Here is an 18,905-nt window from a genome sequence, read left to right on the forward strand (position 1 = left end):
CTGCTTGGTGGAAACAGTCACGAGGAAATGAACTTGTTTATAATACCTTTCGGCAGTCCGTATCAGTATGTTGCAGTTATGAATTAACTGTCTGTGTTTATTAATGGCGCTTATAGCGTGCGTCGCCGATCGCTAACTCATGCTAATGTGGGCTATGTGGGGTAGACTGCTATACTAGCATAGAAAGTATGCACGTTAGGAGTCCATTCCAAAGCAAAATTTCAATGTAATTAACCAAATCGTTCGAGACCAACATCTTTATTGTCTATACAAGCTCTGCCAAACCTTTTATAGTTTACATGTCAACTAACGTACATTACGTTTAAGGGACAGTACTACCCGCTAGCAAATGTATTTAACTGTCAGTAGGCCTTTACTTATTGTTCTTCTTTTATTTTAATAACGTACCCCGTGACATGATGCCCCTAGGCATCCTAGCAGAGACACTTTTGTTCAAGTTCACTTCGTGTTGAAACGAGATCCATTCATAATGGCACTGATGCCAAGTTAGACAAATGGTTGTGTAATCCTTAATGGAAACATTTATCATTGGATCAGATCCTTTCAGGGAATTATCAAATGTGTCATAAGAAAGATTTTCAGTGAGAAGTTTCAATGTAGAAGCATGAGCTAAGGCTCTTCAAACTTGTTTGTGTAAGCCCTGAAGAGGTATTACTTTAATGAGAGTTTTTGAGTTCATATGGTTCCCATTGCTACTTTCATCGTTTTGTAGCCTACCCCTCTTATTGAATCGTTAAAGGTATGCTGTATTGCCCCCAAATATGCTAGATATTCAAATATGGTCACCTTCGGTCAGATTCGGTCAAATTTCTTTAACTGTTTTTATTACAACCTTCGAGGAAATTTGGGACATTCAATCATCATGTGTATACCTTATAAATGTCTGAAACAATTTGGAGAGTAAAGACCTCCAGGAAAGTTTTTTTTTTAAACTTTAGGAATTATAGCGTGCTATAATTTGGGGCCTATACTGGCTACCTTTAAGCTTGACTCAGCCAGGTTCTAGTTCGGCGTTCCATAAACGATTTCTATTCTAACAAAGTTTGTTTCCACTAACGATGTACATGTCACAGTTCCACGACTAGCCTAGGTTTCTTTTATTTTTACCGATACTATTTTATTTTAACTTCTTCAATAAGATGAAAATTTCAGTAGAAGGATGCTGTCACGGAGAACTGGACAAAATATACGACTCTATTATCCATATTCAGGAAACGAAAGGTAATTGTACATACCAAGTACTATGAAAAGTATTCGCTAGCCTAGGCTATCATAGGCTTAGGAAGCCCCGTGCTCGTTTCACATAGGCCTAGGCTACGTAAAACGTAGGGATTAATTCAGCGAGATCAAATTAAAACGGTGTGAAGTAATGCTTGGGCAGAACGATTTTCGGAAGTATTTCTTTGGTTAACTAGTTAAGTATGTTAAATATAAATTTATGTATACATTTTGGGTTTGTATTCATTATTTTTTCATTAATTAAAGGCCTTCGTGTAACTTTAGAACAAATTTCGCCAAGGCTAGGCCTAAGCAAACTTCTTATCCTAAGTAGGCCTAGCCAAACAAAGGGCATATACCTACGTAATTTTATCCTAATCAGTGTGCAAACTGTACAAATAACAAAGTGGCTATTCTTACAACTGTTCGTAAGAATAATTTCCGACTACGCATGCGCAGTTGCTATTTTTATGACAGGAGAACTATTTTTTACGACTAGGAGTAACAATAATTTCCGGTTAGGGTTAGTGTTAGGGTTAGGATTGGGGTTTAGGGTTAAAGTTAGGGTTAGGGTTACCCCTACAACATGCGCAGTTGCTTTATTTACTTTACTGCGCTTGAATTCGCCTTTGTCGTAAGAATAGTTTATAAATAATTGTTACGACTAGTCGTAAGAATAGCCACGGCCTACAAATAACACTGAGATCCACAAACAATGACCATTATAATTTTATGTGTTTTATGCTATACATGAAATTAAATTGTTTGCAGAACTTGGTGCTCTTTGTGAACATATTGAGACCCAAATCCTGTTTTCTTAAAATGTTTCCCTTTCTGAAGTCTGTACCTGTGTGTACTGTATATACCAAGTCAATCACCAAACTTAACGTGTTAAGTATCGGAGTGTGAAATATTTATTGCAAATTGTAGAAAAGCTACCTGTGTAAGCTAGCCTAGTGTGTCACTGTGGGAAATGCCAGTTAGATGCATTCAGAAATTGTCATTGAGATTGTGAGCTCAATCAGGGAATTGATCAACAGAACAAAATATAACTGGTTATAGGATCTAATTGTCTTTCTGTACAGGAATTACAATAGATTTGCTTCTGTGCTGCGGGGACTTCCAAGCTGTTCGCAATGAGGCTGATATGGAATGCATGGCCGTGCCGAAGAAATATCGACAAATACAAACATTTTATAAGTAAGTTGAAAACAGTTTATGCTTGGCCATCTGATGAAAACAGGACTATCTATCAATGTTTATAATTTCTACGAACATCATGAGGAGACAATCATGAATGTCAAGTCTTTGAATGGGAAGGAGAGGGGTTAGGAAGCAGAAGGAAAGACGAATATTGGGGACTCCCCTGTCCTTTTGAGAACATTTTTTTAGTGTGAGGGATCCAGATACAAAATGGTACTATCAATTCCATCATTTTTGAGTACATTTGTGATGTGCTAGTCTAAATATTGCCAGTGTGTACTACATTGTTTGTATTTGTTACAAAATGCCATATCATAGAAAGTCTGAGAAACGTTTAGTGAGAGTGAAGAAGGAACATTCCCCAAGTAACTACATCCCTTTATATATCAACCATATCAATTTCTGGCTATTCCACATGTTTTATGTAATTGTTTTTAATTTTTCATATTAGGTACTATTCAGGTGAAAAGAAAGCTCCAGTGTTAACTATCTTTATCGGAGGGAATCATGAGGCCTCAAATTACCTGCAAGAACTGCCATATGGTGGATGGGTGTGTCCTAACATTTACTATATGGGTAGGTGTGAGCATTAATTTGAGTGACTTACACATGTATAATTAAATAAATAATTATAAGATGAGCACTAAATGTACAACTATTTGTTCTTGCTAAGTACTGTCGTGAAAAGTGTAATATATTTAAGCCTATACTTCATATCTTCAGGTTAACAAAACTGACGGTGTCCAACCTATGGCACACAACCCAATGCTTGAGTCGAAAAAGATCGTTCGATAGGTCTCAAGATTTTATCAGAAATCAGACTTTTTTTTTTAAATTAGCACATTTAATAAGTTGCATACGTTCACCTATAGTACCCTAATCTCAGGATTGTATTATTGTGTCCACAAGCCAAGATCAAAGATGCCTTTTGGGGGAGGGGTGGGGGGGGTGTGGGAAATGTTCGACTGGGTCATGGGAAAAATAGGTTGTGGACCGCAAACCTAAATCATACCCGTAGCAGTTCCTTAAATGCTCAGAATAATTTTGTGTATACATTTAGCAGTTTTGATGGCTTTGAACTATGGTTCTGTGTACAAGAAACATGTACTGTATGCAGCACTTGTATATTAAGTTGCCCATTTTTAATAGCACTGTGATATATAAGATAAATTGTTCACCTATGCATATGTTGAGTAACTTAGTCGTCATACTGTGGACAGATAACTAGTTTGTGTTTTATGATCTTCAATTTCTGCAAAGCAGTACAGAGGTCAATAAATGTCGTTTATCCTGATATTTTGTATGTGTGCTGACTCTGTTTTATATTACTCTGGATATCTTTGTATCATTTGTTTAGCAATTTGCAAAGCTAGAAAATTTTGCTACACATACTGTACTGAAGCACTTATAGTCATTCATTCAGACCGTGCAGGGTTCGTTAACGCTTTAATAAGATTATTTGTCTCTGATCACTCAAGACAGTGAAGTGTTTTCACTTATATTTCTGGTTGATTTTGAATTCAGGGTATGCTGGCATCATCAACTACGGCGGTGTACGAATTGGAGGCCTATCTGGTATTTTCAAGGGAAAAGACTACCAGAGAGGACGCTTTGAGAAGACGCCGTACTCTGACGATGCAATTCGCTCCATCTATCACATCAGAAACTTAGAAGTATTTAGACTTAAACAGGTAACCGTTAACCCACCCAAACCACCCCCATCCCCCCCACCCCAGCTCACAGCTGAACCCACCCCAACCACCCCCATCCCCCCCACCCCAGCTCACAGCTGTGGAAGAATGCGGACTTGGTTTCTTTAGACTCTTAGTAATAAAAAAACATACTTTCTGATTGATTAACAACTGAAAGTACAACAGAAAAATATTCTTTTAACAACAAAATAGTCATGTTCATGGATGCTTCGCATACAGAGCAGTAAGCATCCGATTTGAAGTGCATCACAATTCAAAGAGAAATAGATAACACGATTGTAACAGAAAAGTAAAGACTTTGAAGAGCATGAAAACCATCTTTACATCAGAGGCCTCTCACTTTATTCCATTTCTTAAAATGAAAGCATTATCGGCCAGCAATATTGTTCTCTAGATACCCCTACATGTAGAATAAGAACCAAGACTGTTAGATGGAGTTTAAACTAACAGTCTGGAATATTATCTCTATTGCCAATCAGTGTCACTTTTAACAACCCAATAACCATCGGTAAAATTGTTTGATTTGCATAACCCTACAGGTCAGGCAACCGTTAGATATTATGATGTCACATGACTGGCCCAAAGGAGTCTATCACCATGGCAACACTGATCAGCTCACCAGGAAGAAACCATTCTTGAAAGCAGAAATAGAGTCTAATTCTTTGGGTAAGAATTTCTGTGATTTTACCAAATATATAAACCTAAGAAGCAAACCAATATTCAAATCTTAGTTTGCAAAATTTGTAAGAAATGCTATTCTCAAAGGTAAAGGGAAACAGTTTCACCTTACTGAGAAATGGACCAATTTCCAACAAGAAATTAGAAATCTCTTATCTGTGGTTACTACTGTGTTTCAAGGTCATTTGAGGTCAAAGGTTGATTCAAGGGGATATTGATAATCTGAAACTTCTAGGAAAAAGGAAGAATTAGTTGGTTGTTTTATGGAAGAGCAACAAATGCAAAACAAAAGTTTGGACTTATTTCCAATTCTAATACCACTCTATACTGTCCTCCCATATCATGCTTCAAAAGCACTGATACTGACAGTGTGAACAGTTCCTAACCTTTATCAGATTTGAATGCTAATACTACTCTATACTGTCCTCTCATATCAAGCTTCAAAGCACATGCACTGACAGTATGAACAGTTCCTCACCTTTATCTGATTCGAATGCTAATACCACTCTATACTGTCCTCCCATATCATGCTTCAAAAGCACTCATACTGACAGTGTGAACAGTTCCTAACCTTTATCAGATAGAAACCGAACATGCTTGCTTCTCAATACTGTCAGTACAAGTATATGGAAACTTTTTCCAACTTTTTAAATAAAAAATGTTTCCATATTCGTAATTAATGCCTAGATGTAATTTCTCTTCATCTAACAGGGAGTGGACCTACAGCTGAATTGCTACGTTCGTTACATCCAGACTACTGGTTTTCTGCTCATCTTCACGTGAAGTTTGCTGCGCTGGTCAAGCAGGTCAGTCCTTCGATAACACTTATAAGAGAGGTTCTAGTGGCTGAAGTTCATTGTTCAACAAACTTACTGGAGAATGTCTGCATCTTTAGGTCGATACCTCATCCTAGTAAGCCTTGTTTTGTATCGCGGAGATTGTTACAATTTGGTGGAATAATGTATCTGGCAACAGCAGGGCTACTCATGACATCATGTATTTGAGTGGAAACATGACCTATTAAATGACATTAGTTTCAGGGTCAACACTGTAGACTTCCTACCATGTAAATAGACAAACAAAATACTTCACATGGCACAAGACAGGATTTTGTGCCCCTACTTACATTATTGGAGCAGCTCCTCCTTGAATTTGTCAGTGATTCTCCAACTCAGAATTCCTGACTATGCGCCTACTTATTTACTAGGGTTTTTATAAAACGGTAATCCCTTTAACGATCCTGATTCAGAAAATGAAAAGTTACTAATATCATTCTTGTTTGCCTTTTTTGTAGACTTTTGAAGGGAAGGAGACAACAACTCGTTTTCTGTCTTTGGATAAGTGTCTTCCCGGGAGAAGTTTTCTTCAGGTAGGTCCCGTAAGCATTTTGTACCCTCAGTCCTTTAACTCTTGACTGGATGTTCAATTTGTTCTTTGGGGGCGTTGTGGTCAAGTGGTTAAGGCAGTGGACTGGTGATCTAAGGATTACAGGTTCAAGCCCTGGCCAGATCATTGCGTTGTGTCCTTGGGCAAGACACTTTATCTCCATTGCCTCTCTTCACTCAGGTGTATAAATGGGGACTTGCGAGGTAACTTGTAAATATAGTTGCGTGTGCCGGTTTGTGGCTGAACCCAATGGGAAGTCCCCCTGGGACACATGGTTGTGGTGCCCCAAGAGAGATTGATTGAATTGCGCACACTTTGGTGTGTAGGCGTGACAAGTTACCCATGACCAAGACTAAGTTGTCTAAGCGCTACGATCTCGATGAAGCAGCCCTATATAAGTGTCTTATATGTAACATTCTTTCTGCATTCACTGTATCCTCTCTTTGTCTCAGTCAATAAACTCAAGCACAAAACAAGTTTATGGCGGTTGTGTCCTTGTTTCATGCTGAAACGATTATTGGAAAACCTTAAAATTGATTTCTGTTGCTCGCCGAGACAAAACTTGAACAAGGAGAACAGCTTTATTGCAGGATAAGCTAGCCAAATCCGTACCAGATGAGAACCTGTGAGGAAGTCCATATTGTTATGAAGTGTTATAAAGACTAACAGTCAATTCAGTTTACAGTTTAGTTTAGTTTCCAATATTTCATCAACAGGTAAAATGCAGAAATAATTTTGAATCAAATTGATGTATTCATGGATACTGCAGAATTGAAAATGTAATAAGAGGAATGATTGATAAGACTGCTGGGCAAACTTTGAAAAATTTGTGAAATTGAAGAAACAAAAGAAATTTGGAAATAGATAGACATTTTGCAAGTTCACCATAAAAATGGATAAAATAGCCCGACCCTACGTCCGTACCATCCCACCACCAACCTTCACCCAACAACAAACAATTTAAAGAAAAAATTGGGAAAATATTAAGTTGTCTATTTCATCTTTTTACAAGACAACATTGACAGTGAAGATATTTTTTTAAAATCTTTTTCAGGTACTGGATATTCCCACAGATGCTAAGAAGCCATACCAGCTGACCTTTGACACCGAGTGGTTGTCAATTTTGAAATTGACCAATCATTTCACAAGCATATCACCAAATTATGTTCAATTACCCAACGCTGCAAGAAGTGACAAGTAAGGAATTTACATGTTACTGTTATTTAATGCTTAAAGACAACATATACAGTAGTACCATTTCACATCCAAGCCATCCCCCTTTACCACTTTACTAAAATTTCTCAAGGACATCTCAGATATCACAGATATCTCCTAGACCCCCCCTCCCCTCCACCTGTGGTTGTACCCCTTGTCTAGAGCTATGATGTATCACAGGGGATGAGCATGAACTTGATCTGAAAATTCATAAAAAATTACCGGTAATGACCCGACTTAACCTTTATATGAAGTGACTCAGTAGAACTAATAGACAACTATTAATATAATTTTTTTATTTTTTTGTAATCTGTATTTTTAGTTGGCCTGAAGTTCTCTTGTGGGCTTCATTTTGAGAAAATCATTTAAGCTACATATTTCGTATGTAGCATCTTACTCATGATGATGGCCAAAACAGAATTTAAATACATGCAAATGCTTTGTACTGTCCATGTTCTTTTAATTCCAAAACACTGAACATTAAAAGTGAATTTGACATCGTTCATTTCAGCTATACACCATCGTTAGGGAATCTGGCCAAGGTCCGGTCTTTGATGGACGACCAGCTTGACGTTCCAGGCAAGTTTGAGCAGACTGCGGTAGCGTACAATCCAGCCAAGGTCGACAAATATCCCTCTCAACCGCCTCTCAAGGTGAACAGCCAGACCACGTTTCTCTGCTCAAAACTCGGCATCTCTGACCCCTGTAGGATGATAATCGAAGAGGAGGACAATCTCTCCCCATTAACGATGGAGGATACGGCGGACGAGGTCCGACTATCGGACAATTACGCAGACTTTGACGACTCCTCGGAGTCCAAGAACCTCTCTGTTTCGTTCACGGACGATTCGGATATTTCTCTCTTAAATGATACCTATGCGAGCTTTGATTCTAGTGTAAATAACAGCATGTGTCGGACTCCTGGGAACCCAGAGGAAATATCACTGGATGAGATTCCATTAGACGACGAGGACTTTGATGACCAAAGCGCCGTCGTCCCTGGTTCGGGGAAGGGTCAGGGTCGTGTTGACCAGGGCAGTGACAATCCGAGTCACTTGCTGCCTCCAAAACTGGACATTAACGAGTCGTCCGACCTGGGTGAGACCGATCCAGACAATAGCGGCAACGAACTTGAATCTCATCTGACGATCCTGAAGAGAAAGAAGCTGAACCTGCAAGGGTCGTCTTCTCGGGATGCGTCGGATGAAGCTAGCCTCTCGGGGGATACAGAGAGGTCCGACTGTGGCCTAGAATCGGACAAGGAAGAACCACCGGTATGGAAAAAGAAGTTAAAGAGGAGGAATTTGAATATTTATTCTTCAAATGATGGAGATGATGAGAGTTGATAAGAAAGGGGAAACAAGCAAGTAACAACAGATACTATAGTAATTTTACACATTTTATACTTTTTACAGAAATGGCAAAATCAATTTCTTCTTTGTTTTTTAACTATCAAAGAATATTAAATTTTTAGATTTGACCCATGTGTACTTGCTTTAAATGAAATCGTTACCACATGAATTTCTTCAAAAAACCGTTTCAGTGATTTTTTCCAGTATCTCTACCCTGCATATCTTTTTCTTCAGCCACATCCCATTCTGTATTTGAGTTTTACTCAAGGTGCTATTATAAACTTTGATTTTCATGGTACCCCAAAAGTATGATCATTGTGACGGTCATTCAAATCGGGTCATGCCAATAACATTTCTGTCAAGTCACGACTTGTTACAGCACTGGTAACTAGTTAACAGAATTGTAACGAGTCACTTAGGTCGAATTGAGTGATTACAAGTTACAACATAATAGTCCTGACTCAGTCAAGCCGTGGATTTAAGTTACCCTATTACCTCCATGGGGAGTTGCTTGACCACTTTGTCGTTTGAGTTACTACATGGTTAACATTCAAAAGTCGAGGTGATGACTCATTACGATTTATAGTTGTAATGAGTCACTAAGGTCATATAGAGACATTGCAATAATATCTGACTCATGACTCGATGCATGTTATAGACTTGAGTTGCTGTAATGATTTGACTGACTTGTAACTTGACTTTTTGAAAAAATAGGGAATCGAGGTGTGACTTGTTAGGGCATTTATAAATTAGTGAGCATGTTTTAGCGCTTGAAACGTTGTTGGTAGGTCTTACGCAGTCCTAGTAAACTGAGTAGTGTGACTATGGATAGTACAGTGGCATGTTATGTGTACCACTTAGGACCATGCCTTATCTTGTGCAATTTTCAAAGAAATACATCCTCTTTGTTTATTTACATATATTCACTGGAGAGGTGGTGGGGGGGGGGAGGGCTGGGGGAGGCGGAGTGTGTACCTGCAATGTTACTTCATTTTCATCAACATTGCAGTTTTATGTAAGTAATAGATAAGATATCTCATGATCATTGTTCTGAAATAACCCCAAACCAAATGGACCTTTTCTCGAATATCCGAAAGTCTGTACAATGTGTGTAATACGTGTGTTTTTTCCCCCCACTTTGGTTTATTCATTCTAGACCATACTCTAAGTATGATGAATATCCGAAAGTCTATGCAATGTGTGTAAATATGTGTGTTTTTATCCCCCACTTTGGTTTATTCATTCTAGACCATGCTCTAGGTATGATGAATATCCGAAAGTCTATACAATGTGTGTAAATATGTGTGTTTTTATCCCCCACTTTGGTTTATTCATTCTAGACCATGCTCTAGGTATGATGAATATCTGAAAGTCTATACAATGTGTACTGTGTTATATGTGTGTCCCCCCCCCCACTTTGGTTTATTCATTCTAGTCCATGCTCTAGGTATGATGAATATCCGAAAGTCTGTACAATGCAATGTGTGTTATATGTGTGTCCCCCCCCCCCCCCCACTTTGGTTTATTCATGCTAGTCCATGCTAGGTATGATGAATATCCGAAAGTCTGTACAATGCAATGTGTGTTATATGTGTGTCCCCCTCCCCCCCCCCCACTTTGGTTTATTCATGCTAGTCCATGCTCTAGGTATGATGAATCTTCCAGAAGCCTATACAATGTGTGTAATCAGTGTTTTTTTCCCCTTCTTTGGTTTATTCATTCTAGTCCGGTCTCTAGGTAAGATGACTGTTAGTTGACTGTATCTCAAGGTGTGTGTGGATGTGAGAGATGTCAGAAGCACGCATGTCTGGGGGGGAAAAAACCTGGATAAAGGCCTGTTTTATGCGTAACTACCCCTGGAACCACATTTATGAATCGAGAGGGCCAAAGCACAGGACTATTCCAGATAGCTGTCCAGGGGCGTCTTTTATCTTTTATCTAATCATTTTGATCAGTTTTGGCCAAACATAGATGGTGGGTTTTGACCAATTGCGGCAACTTTGCAAAAATTATTTGTCAAATGTTGGTTTGTATGGATCATCATTTTCATCTTTTAAGAGACTAGCATAAAAATGATCTACATTTACTTTTCAAAGACATGGAATCTTAAATGCTCCCTAAAATAGCCTCAGTATGATGATCAACAAAGCTAATTATGACTGGTGTATGATGTATCGTTTCCCCTCATTACTTGCTAAAGAAAAAAAATCAAAATAGGCATGTTGTGTCTGTTTGTAAGCCTTGGTTCATTGAATTAAATTATTGTGTCATATGCTGACAGATTTTGAAATCTCTTGGAAAACGGTCTCCTAGCAACATTAGTTGTCATGTGTAGTGTACATTTATCCTTTCTTGGAAGTAGCCATCGGAGCAGTAAACAATCAAGTGATTTAGATTAGTGGTTATGCATTTGAAGGCAGTACATTTACTCCTTAAGGAAATTCTTAATTTTTATTGGAAAATATGGCAGATTTTTATTTGGATATTATTTTTTTCTCTGAATGTAGTTTGGGATTCATCATTGATATCTGTATGCCAAATACCTGTTGCACTCAAATACACACTATAATTTGCTGTAAAAGGGGTCTTTTGCAAATGGGTTTATATATAAAAAAAAATATAAAAAATGAATGAACATCAGAATATTATCTAATATTTTGTTTTATTTACAGGGAGATGCAAACCCAACTCTCTCCTGTTTCATATACGATTAATGCTCAGAAAGTCTAAACATGTTCTTTGGTACCAGAAATGTGTTATGTTTATCTATTGAATTTTTTGTTGCCTATGTTGGGAACTGAATTGCATATGAAGTAGACTTGGTTGTCCAGCCACTTTGATTTATGAGCCTCTGATGTCCAAGTGAAGTTTTCTGAAGTTCACATGGACATGTTACCTAAATTGATAGCAGGATTTGGTGGTATTCCCTAACATATTGAATTTGTGTTGTCCCTAAAGGCATCCATACATTTAAGACATTTTGTAGCACATGTTTACTTGTGTGGACCTGTGTGGGCAGACATATTTTGCCTGTTCATTCTTAAATTTAAAATTCCTTAAACTGTATGATTTTTTAACACCCTTCAATATCCATATCTCAGGAACTAAAGAAGGCTGAAATCAACCATAACTCATTTCCCTATGGAGCTGCACTACTTGGATTACAGCAGAATTTCACATTCTGGCTGTGAATTGAAGTCAAAGGTGATATGCATGTGTAAACATGCTTTGTGATGCTATTCAAAAGGTCACCATAAAAGATGACAATAAATAGGAAGATTGGTGGTGTTTCCAAGCCAAGGAGAGTGGAACGGGCAGGGTGCTGAGTGAGATGAGCAGAAGGGTCTAGTGTGATGGACAAGAGTGCCATGGAATGGCCAGGGGGATGTGGGGTGAGAAGAAGGGGTTGGTGGGATGATGAGGAGGGTTGATGGGGTGAGCCTCAGGACATGAGATGGACGGGAAAGATATGGGAGAATTGTAGGAAAAATGGCGCCATTACAGTTGGTGTGATGGGCTGGGGAGGAGGGGGGTGAGGGGGAGGAAAGATGGCATTGTCAGGAGGTTTTGAGGAGGCGCATATGAGCATTTTATGAATTTTAGTAAATTTTGTAACTACATATGCTACTTTTGAATAAATTATGCATTCTGTTGCATCGATATGCCCAGATTACTTGTAACCATTTTTTCCATATGTCTATTCTTGGAGCACCTAGCTTTTAATGAACATAGCCTATAGTCCTCTATCAGAAGTCCATTCATAATTCGGTATCATGTGGCAGGACCTTTTCTTTCACGATCAAATTCATTGTAGCGTGAGGAAACACCGGTATATCTGATTTCAGGGACACTGGAACCATGGGGTGAGGTATGGGGATACATAATAACCCTCCTCGCCTCAAAGAAGAGAAGAAAAGAAACATGATGCATTCTAAAGAAATGGCAGAGTAGCTGCTGACAAGCACTTTTGTCTTTCAAGGCATTGAAGACTCGCCCCAAACAGTGTGCGGCAATCTGAAAAAGTGAACTTCTGTTGCTTGCAAGTGACGTTTTGTTCGTGTAGCTACAAAATTCAGACAGTAATGAAACGTGATACCTTGTTATCTTTAGCTGGACCTGAGATGTCCATCGCTGTATCGTTTATACACTGTGCTGTGGGTATTGACCACAGCTGTATGTACTGACTGTACACTAGTGTCTAATAACCGACGGTACCAAGCTGTGTGTGTATTTTCTGGGATCGATGGTGGTGTCTAACACTTCTGTTACACCTCATTCGAAACTAGCTCAGATTACCGGCATTAGACGTTTCTTTTTGCGCGAGTCTTCACACCCTTCAATGATAGGGAATGGCGAGATGTTTTTGATAGAGTATAGGTGCTGTGTTTGGTAGGGGTTCGGGGCAGGGTTGTTAGGGGTGTGGCCGGTAGTGAGTATGGCGCATTAGCATGTGGTAGTGGGTAGAACTAAAGCAATAAGTTATTAAAACAGTCTGTGATTCACTTAATTGTAACTTTTAATTTGTCACGCTTTAACAATCCAAGTTTCAAAATTTTAAATGTATTTCTACTGAATATAAATAGCTCATGCTTCAGTTGCAGTAATTGAAGTAAATTTCATGGAAAACCATTCACATCAGGCATGTTGTTTGAACACGTGCATCTTCCCTTTGAAGAGTTGCAATGACTGACAATGATCGAGATTCAACCGACAACCAACACGCTAACTTGGTGATTTATGAGTCAATTAAATTGCGTCACATTGTAACATAATCGCAATTTTTTAGAATGTGGCCTGTTGATTCTCAATTTGCGTATGAGCAAAAGGAGGGCGGGTGTCTGAAGAACTGAACGGAGCCGTATACATACGGCTCCGGAACTTAAATATCGAGCTCCCCTGGCTGCATAAAAACCAACCCCATAAATCACTGCCCTGGATGTTTTTTTGAAGGCCTTCGCTCGGACTCAATAGTCTGTCCGTACAAAAAAAATGTGACGTCATTCAATAACTGCAATATGCACACACGCAAACACTAACTTGATGACAGCCATTATGTATTTGACAATAGCCTCACATCAGCTGATCATCACATCGATTTCGCACTGAGAAGCTGAAGTATTCGCGGATGGGTTTGTTTTGTTTACCACTTACAGACAGATATTATTGTCGTAGCCAGGAGAGGAAGGACCTAAACAGTTCGTTTTATTCGGAGACGCTCTTTGTCTAGTGGAATCCTACATAAGTTATTAGCTCATTTAAATTACAGGTAAGACGATAAGCCGCTTCAACTTTATTATGAATGACTCATAGCCTAACACTGACAGTTAGCTTACTTGGAAGAAGCAACGAAGATAATATGTTAAATTAGTGTTGACTTTGCTCGTATAGTTGCGAAAAGTAGTCGGCGAATTGCAGAGTTATGCGTAAATTAACGTTAATATTCATACCGTGATACTAACTTTAAGGTGAAGCCCATGTAGTATGACATACTTTTTTTTAGGGAATTAGTCCTAGTAGCTATTACACCAAATCAGTTAACACCAGACATCATACATATATTCTTACTAGGCTAGCTCTTAGTGGTGCAGTAACATTGTCATGATTTTTACTACAGCAACCAAAACACATCCCAACCTAAAGTATGCTGGCAAGTCACTCAATTTGTTTTTTTTCACAAATATGAAGTCAAACGATGATGAAGATTTCCAAAAACCTGATCCAAATCATCACAACTTCAGAAACAGGGTTTATGTTAAGCTTATTTATAAATATTGGTTTGAACAACGTTCATTTTTGTGTCCAATGTAAGAGTGAGTTTAAGTAGTATCCCCAAAGTATTAATTCTTTTAGACCTTGTCAATTGAAATTTTTGTATTTGATCGTATAAAACAAAGGATAGTATTTATAATTCATTTTTTGTCACCTTAGTAAATTTCAGATTCATATGCTACCAATCTGTTCACTGGACTGTGCAATATAGTACGTACCAAAAAGGGTGCTGTTATTAAGGGAGATGTTTTTATCAAAATTTATACATGTGTGTGCATGTTGTTTTCAAATCCAAAATGCTTTACAAAAGCAAGATATATACATAAGGGGTAAAGATATCATTAATTTAGACAATGAATAAGAATTTATAAGACAATGCATGCATAATATTAAAATAGATGTAAATTCCCTTTGTAGTACGTGCTGATATTTGTAGAATGCTGTTGTTGAGGTTTTGTAGAACAAATTAAGTTTTCTGTTGAAGACATTTCAAAGATGAAGGTGGTCTTGGATATAGTATGATAATTTAACTTAAACTGTGTAGTGAAGCATGTACATAATTTAGAAAAGCTTGTTGTGAAATATGTACAATGAACAACCATACAAATTTAGAACTTATTATCAAGCATGAACTTAGCTTCACTTTTAACAGTATATTCCCAGCTTCAGTTTCTCAAGTGCTGCACTATCAAAGCAGAATTGATATTTCTTAAATTGATTTAATTTGAGTTTGTTTGTTTCCCTTTACTGTTCTGGTTAAGCTCTGTTCTAGTGTCATTGCAAATGCTTGACCAATTAATGCAAATTTTCAAACTCTAATAACATGCATCAATTTTCGTAAGTTTTCGTTAAATAGCATGACACATTTTATATAGAGGAGCTGCAATAACTATGGAACAATTCATCACCGTCTATATTGGCCAAAATTTCACTGCTGCGCAGTGTTGTAATTGCATGTGATGTGATTTTTCCTTTGTAAAAACTTTTCCTAAGTACCAGGCCTTGATATTTTTTTCCTAGTCGGAGGCAGAGGGAATCTATGCGATGGTGATGGCGTGTAAACACTGTAACTCCAACAGCTTATGGTGGATTTACTTCATACTAAGTTGTTTTTTGAATCTATCTTATTGAGTACAAAAATCCTATTCTATTCTGTGAAGTTCAATGGTCATTTGGGGGTGGGGGGGGGGGAATGTCTGAAAATTTGTAAACATGATAACTCAAAAAATAACATCTTTGTTGAACTTCGTACACGGTATGCAGATCCAGCTTGGTGAATGCAAGATACCTATTGAAATTGGTAGGGGTCAACAGGTGTCAAAGTATGAAAACCTTTTAAACATGATAACTCCAAAATTAAAGATACCTTTTATCAGTGAATTCTCCAATGGTATGAAATATTTTTGGGGTGAGCATAGTTTGGACAATTTCAGTTCAGTTTAGTGTGTTGGGGCTCTCTAGGTCTTCATCAAAACATACAATCATCCAGGAAATGAAATCTGCTTTATAAAGTTTTCACCCACTGAGTTTCAAGGGGTCAACAGGTTATAATCTCAAATGGTAGGGGAGAACAATTTGGCTCAAGGGGTCAACAGGAAAATGGTCTCCAAATTGGCCATTTTCTCTGTTCTTTATACTAGATGACTTTTGCTTAAATGGCAGTAGGTTGTGAAAATATTTCACAGTATGTAGACAATGTCATATGTAACTCTCAGGGGTGGTTGGTGGCAGAGCTGATTACTAGCTGAAAATTGGTAAAAGAAAATGTCCTTTTATTCATACATATATGTCTATGTTTCACTTTGGAAGACTGTTCTTCCTGGATATTGAAACAATTTGGATAAAAATTTGATACTGTTAAATGTTTACCCTGAAGTAAAGTGTTTGATGCCCACAAGTGTGTGCTACAAATAAGAGCTGAAAATTTTCTGATCTTTTCTGGTTCTCACTTAATTCTTAGACAAATTAAACTCACTTGCTTGCCCTAGATTATGGAGGATGAGATATGGTAGTTCCTTTGCCTCTTAGGCCATATACAGATGTCAGTTGCCATAGCAACAGTTGCACATGAGAAATTCCCATATATTGCAAGTGCAGGTAGCCGAACCTATTTACACAGTTAATTCCAATTGAGACTGGTAACTGAAAAAAATCTGCTGACAATTAACTTAAACTTACTTACTTTAAGTTTGCAAAGGTACTGCTTTTATCATTCTGTGATATGTTCGCTACGCGTATACGACAGTCATGCTTATAGTGAGTATTGACTGAGTACACGAGTCACTTGCCAAAATTGCGAGCCTAGATTGCATTTTCTCTTCGCCAAAGCTAAAAGTCTACTCACCAATGGAGAGAAGACCGTTTTGTCTAGGCCTGGTAGGTACATTACTGTAGGTATACATGTGTTACTTACATAAACAGTAACCTACTGTCACCAGTAATTAAGGTTGACATAAATAATATTCAAACAATTAGGATTTATATATGACTGTTTTTTCTTGGCGAGAATTTGCAATCTAACAGCATTTAACACTGATAACAGTCTGAGCACCTCTTCTCTCTTAAGTAGATGCAGAAATGGAACAATCGAATGGCGTTCATCAGGAGACCGTTAACAACGGTGTTCAGGTGAAGAATGGCATCATTCAGACGAAAGAAGAATTGGCGAACGCTGAAGATGAGCAGAGAGTAAGGGTCTACAAGCGGCGATGGATAATGCTGGGATTATTTTGCGTAGTGTCGATGAGTAACGCCATACAATGGATTCAGTATTCCGTCATTAGCAATGTCGTCAAAGACTTTTACGGCGTCAGCCAACTGGCGGTAGATTGGTTTTCTATGATCTACATGTTAGCTTACATTCCCCTTATACTACCCGGTACTTGGCTGTTAGACCACTCGGGACTGCGCCTCATCGGGATATTAGCTGCCAGTCTAAACTGCCTGGGTGCCTGGTTGAAGTTTGCTGGTGCCCGCCCTGATCTCTTTGGACTTGCGTTTACAGGGCAGACTGTAGCCGCCATCGCTCAAGTTTTCATACTGGGGATGCCGGCTCATGTTGCAGCGACCTGGTTTGGAGCGGAGCAGGTCTCAACAGCCTGTGCTATCGGTGTCTTTGGGAATCAGGTAAGTAAGATCATTTATCACTTGAAAAGGATACTCTGTTTGCTCAGTGGCAGAGCGTCCATACAGTCAGGGAGCGGATTTCCCCCCCCCCCCCCGACGGACTCAAATGGACTGCTGGTGCCCTTTTTAGCTTGTTACTACTTTTTAATTATTCGCGATTATTGACTTTTGTATTGCGCTCTCATCTACCTATTGACATTTGTCACATTTTGTTGGTGTAATTTTCTGACAAAATGGCAATGACACCTATATATTCTTCGTTTATCTGCAAATTAGCAAGGCCCGGAAAGGGTCATTTCCTGCTATCTAGGGAGTATCTTTACTCAAAAATTTTTCTGTACGCTCCGCGCCAACCTGTGGTGGCGCTCTGCTTAGATAGTGTCGAAAGCGCCCCTACAGACCATTCCCGCCTCCTCTGACCAATACTCCTAGCTCCGCCACTGTGTTTGCTAAGGTTGATCAATTGCTTTTACTAAAGTGCTGACAATTTTTTGAATTTACAGGTGAAAACCACATGGTCATGGCTTTTTTCATTGCAAAGATATGAATTTTTAAAATGTTTGTAATAACTTTGTAATAATGCATCTGGCAACAGAAGTTTGGATGATGTCATCAGGTCACTTTGAACAGCTGCAAAATCTCTTTGTTTTTCTTTATAATTTGTCAATCCCTTTTTCCACCTGTATACAAAAAGAATATTTCTACAAAGAAGATACACTTTGATGAAATTCTAATGACAGAGATTTTTAAAAGCTAGGCTTAACATTCCAAATGTATCAGGTTTCCAAGGATAAATCAATAAGAAGATAATAATAGCCTAAGTAAAGCTTTCAAAGAGCATTTGACCATATGACAGATCACAGACCACCCTCCCTACTGTAATCCAGCAGCCAGCTAGAAGGGAGATGGAATGAAGTGATTGTACACATTGGAGTAGGAGCCCAATTTGATTTGGGGGGCTGTAACAACTTGCCCGAAAAATATAACCAAAGTTTTCAGTTTAACCATTGAAAAACACAACATTCCAAATTATTTTTCTTTCAGTAGGTGCCCGAAAAATTCTCAGCATATTGCCCAAACTTTTGGAAAAATTTTTGGTTGGGGGGGCTGCAGCCCCCCCAGCCCCCTGCCTCCTACGCCTATGATTGCACATCTTGCTAAAAACTTCGAAGATTCCTTGAGTATTTGAAAGAGAAATCAGTATAGTATTTGACTGTGCTGCCAG

The 18,905-nt window shown here is 38.4% G+C and overlaps 2 protein-coding genes across 8 annotated transcripts in view; both read left to right on the forward strand.

Moving 5' to 3' along the window:
* The first annotated feature begins 1,047 nt into the window (after nucleotides 1-1,047).
* Nucleotides 1,048-11,300, forward strand: LOC139965101 (lariat debranching enzyme B-like). Of its 4 annotated transcripts, none has more exons than XM_071967337.1 (10): nucleotides 1,048-1,242; nucleotides 2,325-2,439; nucleotides 2,894-3,018; nucleotides 3,967-4,133; nucleotides 4,694-4,820; nucleotides 5,544-5,638; nucleotides 6,127-6,201; nucleotides 7,273-7,415; nucleotides 7,945-8,818; nucleotides 10,511-11,300. In XM_071967337.1, the coding sequence occupies exons 1-9, from the start codon at nucleotides 1,161-1,163 to the stop codon at nucleotides 8,777-8,779; spliced, it is 1,764 nt and encodes a 587-aa protein (XP_071823438.1). In that variant the 5' UTR covers nucleotides 1,048-1,160; the 3' UTR covers nucleotides 8,780-8,818; nucleotides 10,511-11,300. The 4 variants fall into 4 exon arrangements, with proteins under 4 accessions (XP_071823438.1, XP_071823439.1, XP_071823440.1 ...); XM_071967338.1 differs by having other exon boundaries at nucleotides 7,945-8,796; XM_071967339.1 differs by having other exon boundaries at nucleotides 7,945-8,707.
* A 2,300-nt stretch (nucleotides 11,301-13,600) lies between these two features.
* Nucleotides 13,601-18,905, forward strand: part of LOC139964922 (choline/ethanolamine transporter flvcr2a-like) — a 33,595-nt gene continuing 28,290 nt past the window's right edge. For 2 of the 4 annotated variants that reach the window (XM_071966990.1, XM_071966994.1), the window contains exons 1-2: nucleotides 13,602-14,051; nucleotides 17,124-17,680. In XM_071966990.1, the coding sequence (XP_071823091.1) occupies nucleotides 17,132-17,680 (549 nt within the window). In that variant the 5' untranslated portion in view covers nucleotides 13,602-14,051; nucleotides 17,124-17,131. Of the gene's footprint in view, nucleotides 14,052-17,123; nucleotides 17,681-18,905 lie in introns of all 4 variants that reach the window. The other 2 variants (XM_071966991.1, XM_071966993.1) reach the window with 2 other exon arrangements.

The sequence above is a fragment of the Apostichopus japonicus genome, chromosome 23 (genome assembly GCF_037975245.1).
Source record: "Apostichopus japonicus isolate 1M-3 chromosome 23, ASM3797524v1, whole genome shotgun sequence".
NCBI classification, from domain to species: domain Eukaryota; kingdom Metazoa; phylum Echinodermata; class Holothuroidea; order Aspidochirotida; family Stichopodidae; genus Apostichopus; species Apostichopus japonicus.